The 3,799-nt window shown below is 31.7% G+C and overlaps 1 protein-coding gene across 1 annotated transcript; it reads right to left on the bottom strand.

The window, feature by feature from the left end:
• Window positions 1-2,364: 2,364 nt before the first annotated feature.
• On the bottom strand, window positions 2,365-3,219 carry LOC122195477 (transcription factor bHLH63-like). The gene is made up of 5 exons (XM_042897401.1): window positions 3,046-3,219; window positions 2,754-2,819; window positions 2,593-2,661; window positions 2,473-2,496; window positions 2,365-2,385 (listed from the first exon to the last, which is right to left on the bottom strand). Exons 1-5 carry the CDS (start codon window positions 3,217-3,219, stop codon window positions 2,365-2,367), a joined length of 354 nt encoding a protein of 117 aa, XP_042753335.1.
• Between the last annotated feature and the right edge of the window lie 580 nt (window positions 3,220-3,799).

Here is a 3,799-nt window from a genome sequence, read left to right as displayed (position 1 = left end):
TGAGGACCGGAAGGTCAGGGCCTGGAAAGGCGTATGTGCGTAAGGTATACTGGGGAACTCACTAAGCTTCGTGCTTACGTTGTTTATGTTATGTTGTTCCAGGTTCTTACAGTAACGCGGGATGGCAACGGTTCGATTGTACACACCGAAGAAAGAGTTGTGGTTTGGAGGATCCTGGTCTCCTATTATAACGAAAATGAAACTATGTTTTGTAATCCGAATGTGAATAAGATTTTAAACAAGTGTTTTAATATTAAATCGATTATTTAAATGAAAAATTTTGTTTTTGGAAATCACGGTGTTACAAATAATTATGAGAAGAACACCTTGTATTTTTTCATTCTTAAGTTACAACCTAAGTTCATAATATCTTTTATTTTTGTTTTTTTTGGATTATTTATGAGTTCTTTGATCATCAGAGTCAAAATTATACTCAAAATTTGTTACTTTTCTGTTTTACTACCTAATTTCATGTTAATTTTGATTCTAATATGTGCTTTCTTGGATTATGTAGGTTATGTATGATAGTCAGAACCATATATGCTAACAGATTCATCAAACTTGGCATCACCAATATTGTATGGAGGGTAAAATAGGAAGGAAATTTTTTCCTTAGTATGTGATCTTTAAAATTTTTGTATACTTTGAAAGTGATAATATTGAAGTTTCCACTAATCTCAGTTATTGGAAAGTTTCTGCTTTCTCAGAAGTTGAGAAACTAGGGTAGGCAAGTCCAACTCCTGCTAGTCTTCCTATCAAGAAAGATGTTGCAAAAATCATGTATACAAGTGGCAGCACATGTTTAACAAAGGTTAGATTTTTCCCTTATTGTCCTAGGCTGCATCTGTATTATTATAAACATTAACATTTGAAAAAAATGTTTCTTACTGTTCCTAAGGTCAAATCTTAGGAATAATTTACACACTATTCTTGAAAATGTTCCTTTTCTGGTTAGTATTTTTTCTACTTTCACTTTATTTATTTTTTATTTCACTTTACTTTAACCAATCAGGTGAATTTTTTTACTAGTTTTATTGTCAAATCTAGTTTCTTTAATCTGCTACAGGTCGAATTAACTGATAATTCAGAGAAATTGAAGCTTAGGTATGAAATTAACCGATTAACTGATAATTTAGAGAAATTGAAGCTTCAAAATGTTAAATTAATGATAATACTAAATATATACCTTTATTATGTTACAAAATAAGCGGAAGGAGGTATCGTCTCTGAGCACTACTAACCTGATATCAACAGTGGATAACAGTTCAGGAGAATTATATGAAACCAGAAAAAACACAATCATAAACACAAACACAAACACGTGTCAACTTCTTGACACAAGTCCAAGGGTTGATGTTGTGGCTGCTAGCTAGCTACTCAAGTTTTATAATCCATTAATCCTATGACAAACATACAAACAAACGATAAAGTAATGTTTTTAGTTGTTGGGTTTTGTTTTTTTTTCCCAAGATTTTTGGAGTTATTTGATTATCTAACAGGATATAGTTGGTTAGGGTGATATAAGAAATGAGTCCAAGGGTTTTAGAGTTTGGTCTGAATCTGATTATATATGGTGGTTTTAGATTTCGAGGGGCAAATCTAGAATGTTTATTTAGTTCCATATTTTGCCTTGAAACTGATAGAGTTTAGTGTAATTATAGCATATGGTCTGTCTCTCTGTTTGTCTGTGTGAGGTTAATATAAAACAAGTCAACTTATCGTATTGGTATGTGTAATATGAATTCGGGTTGGCATTTGCATTACCTGTAGGATTTTTATATTTGGTAATAAACTCTTATCATTTTTTATATTTGTGATGATTATGTGATTTATGTTTATATTATTGCCCTCAAACTCTTTACAATACTAATAATTTTCATGTTAAATTTTAATGTTTTTAGGTTGTTATTACGAATCTTGAGGGCGGTTTAGTAACACAATTTGAGGTAAAAAATGATCAGATGCACCAGGGGATAATCTTGTCAAACATTTTCCTTAAACTACCAGGTTGGCATTTTATTTTATTAATATTTCTATTTTTTACCGTGTTCATGTCTTCTTTTCATGGTCCTATAATATTCTTTATTTTTAATTAATTACTTTTTGGCTTTTATCCTTCACAAATTCTTTATCTTTTATAGTGACTTTAAGCATAGTGGCTTGAATCCTCTCTCTAAAGAAGGAAAGCACTTGGTTCCATTCAGGGTTAGATTTCTTTTCAAAATGATGAGTTGTACCCTTGTAGTTTCCAAGATGAACTTCAGCATAAGGGTCACAATTACCAGTAACATCTTTTGCAGGTAAATCCCTAGCTTTCACCACACGAACATACATGTATTGCATTTGTCATTATTCAATTCAAAATCATGTAAAAACCCTTTTAATCTGTGAAACAATTGATAAAAACAGTTGAAAAAAACTTACATCTTTGGATAAAAGTGCTTCCATGCTAACATCCATCTAAGGATTAACAGTTGCTAATTTCATTGAGACAAACTACAACCAAAGAGAACCCAATTTAGTTGAAAGAAAAAATCAACATATTTTGGTATTTTTACAAAGAAGTTAAGTACCAGATTAATCTTTAATTACCTCAACTTGTCTCTGTAAGGACTGTACGTAGTTTATAATCTCATCAAGCATTACAACTTTTCCTGTGACCTATAAAATGAAAAAACCGATCTCAAGTTACATTCAAGAAGTGAAGAAAAATGATAAAAACTGAAGCTTTTTGAGCCATTTTTTATGTTTACCTTGTTACAACCAGGAACAAGATCTTGAAGGAACTTCATCCTCTCACTAATATAATCTCTTGATACCTGAATTTGTCAAAAAAGAGAAAGAAATGCGAGATGGGTTTTAAGAATTGCGTTTATATTTATAAATATTTCACTAATTGTGGTGAATTTAAAGGACTGTTATAGGACAAATTGTTGGTGTTGTTGTTTCCATTAATGCGGGATTAAGGTGAAATCTCTCGGGAATTACATATACTTCCTATCCTACCAACCAATTCCCTGAGAACAATGCTCTGACCACCATTACCTCAAAGATATCTCTCTGGTCCAATGAATTCTCACAATTGAGGTTAAAGAAGCAATTAGGAAGCTGCTTTGAGCTACAATTCAGCTCACTTTCTTGAATTCCCATTCCAAAGATGGAATTCCAGCCTTGGGGGATTCCATTTCCTTCATTGCCTAAAAACTTCTCCTTTTCCATATTTGAACTGGACTTCCAAATGGGATTATACTTTCTTGGCAAATCTCTAAATGGGTGTCTGGTTTTGAAGAACTAAGTAAGAAAGATTGAAACTTGAGGGTGGAATTGATAGTTTTTTCGATTCTTGGAATTCACTCAATTATGTGAATGATAAAAGGGTAGTGTGAGAGAGAGAGAGAGATAGAGAGAGATTGGTAATAGGGGAAAGGAAAGTGAAGAGGAAGCAATGAAAAAACAAGCATTAAAAAGGAGAAGGAATATTTAACTTTGCATTTCTTAGATGTAAGTTAATTTATATAATTTAGTTTTAAGTTATCATACAAATTTATTTACAATAATCGTATTGTACAAAGAAATGATCAAAACTTATGGATTTCTCATTTACTGATTTATGTTATATCAATATTTTTTTTTGTGAGACGTTTTTTTTGGAATCATCTAGCAAAATTTCTTTTATGATTTTTGATAGCAAAATTTCTTTATATGATTTTGCAGGTGAGCTTATCTCCTATGACCTTTCCTCCACCCAGGTGGGGTTTGGTCGGTTACAGAAAACATCGAGTCAGTGAGAATGTTGAAG

The sequence above is a fragment of the Lactuca sativa genome, chromosome 8 (genome assembly GCF_002870075.4).
Source record: "Lactuca sativa cultivar Salinas chromosome 8, Lsat_Salinas_v11, whole genome shotgun sequence".
Taxonomy (NCBI): Eukaryota; Viridiplantae; Streptophyta; class Magnoliopsida; order Asterales; family Asteraceae; genus Lactuca; species Lactuca sativa.
This window is presented reverse-complemented; position numbering and strand designations above follow the sequence as displayed.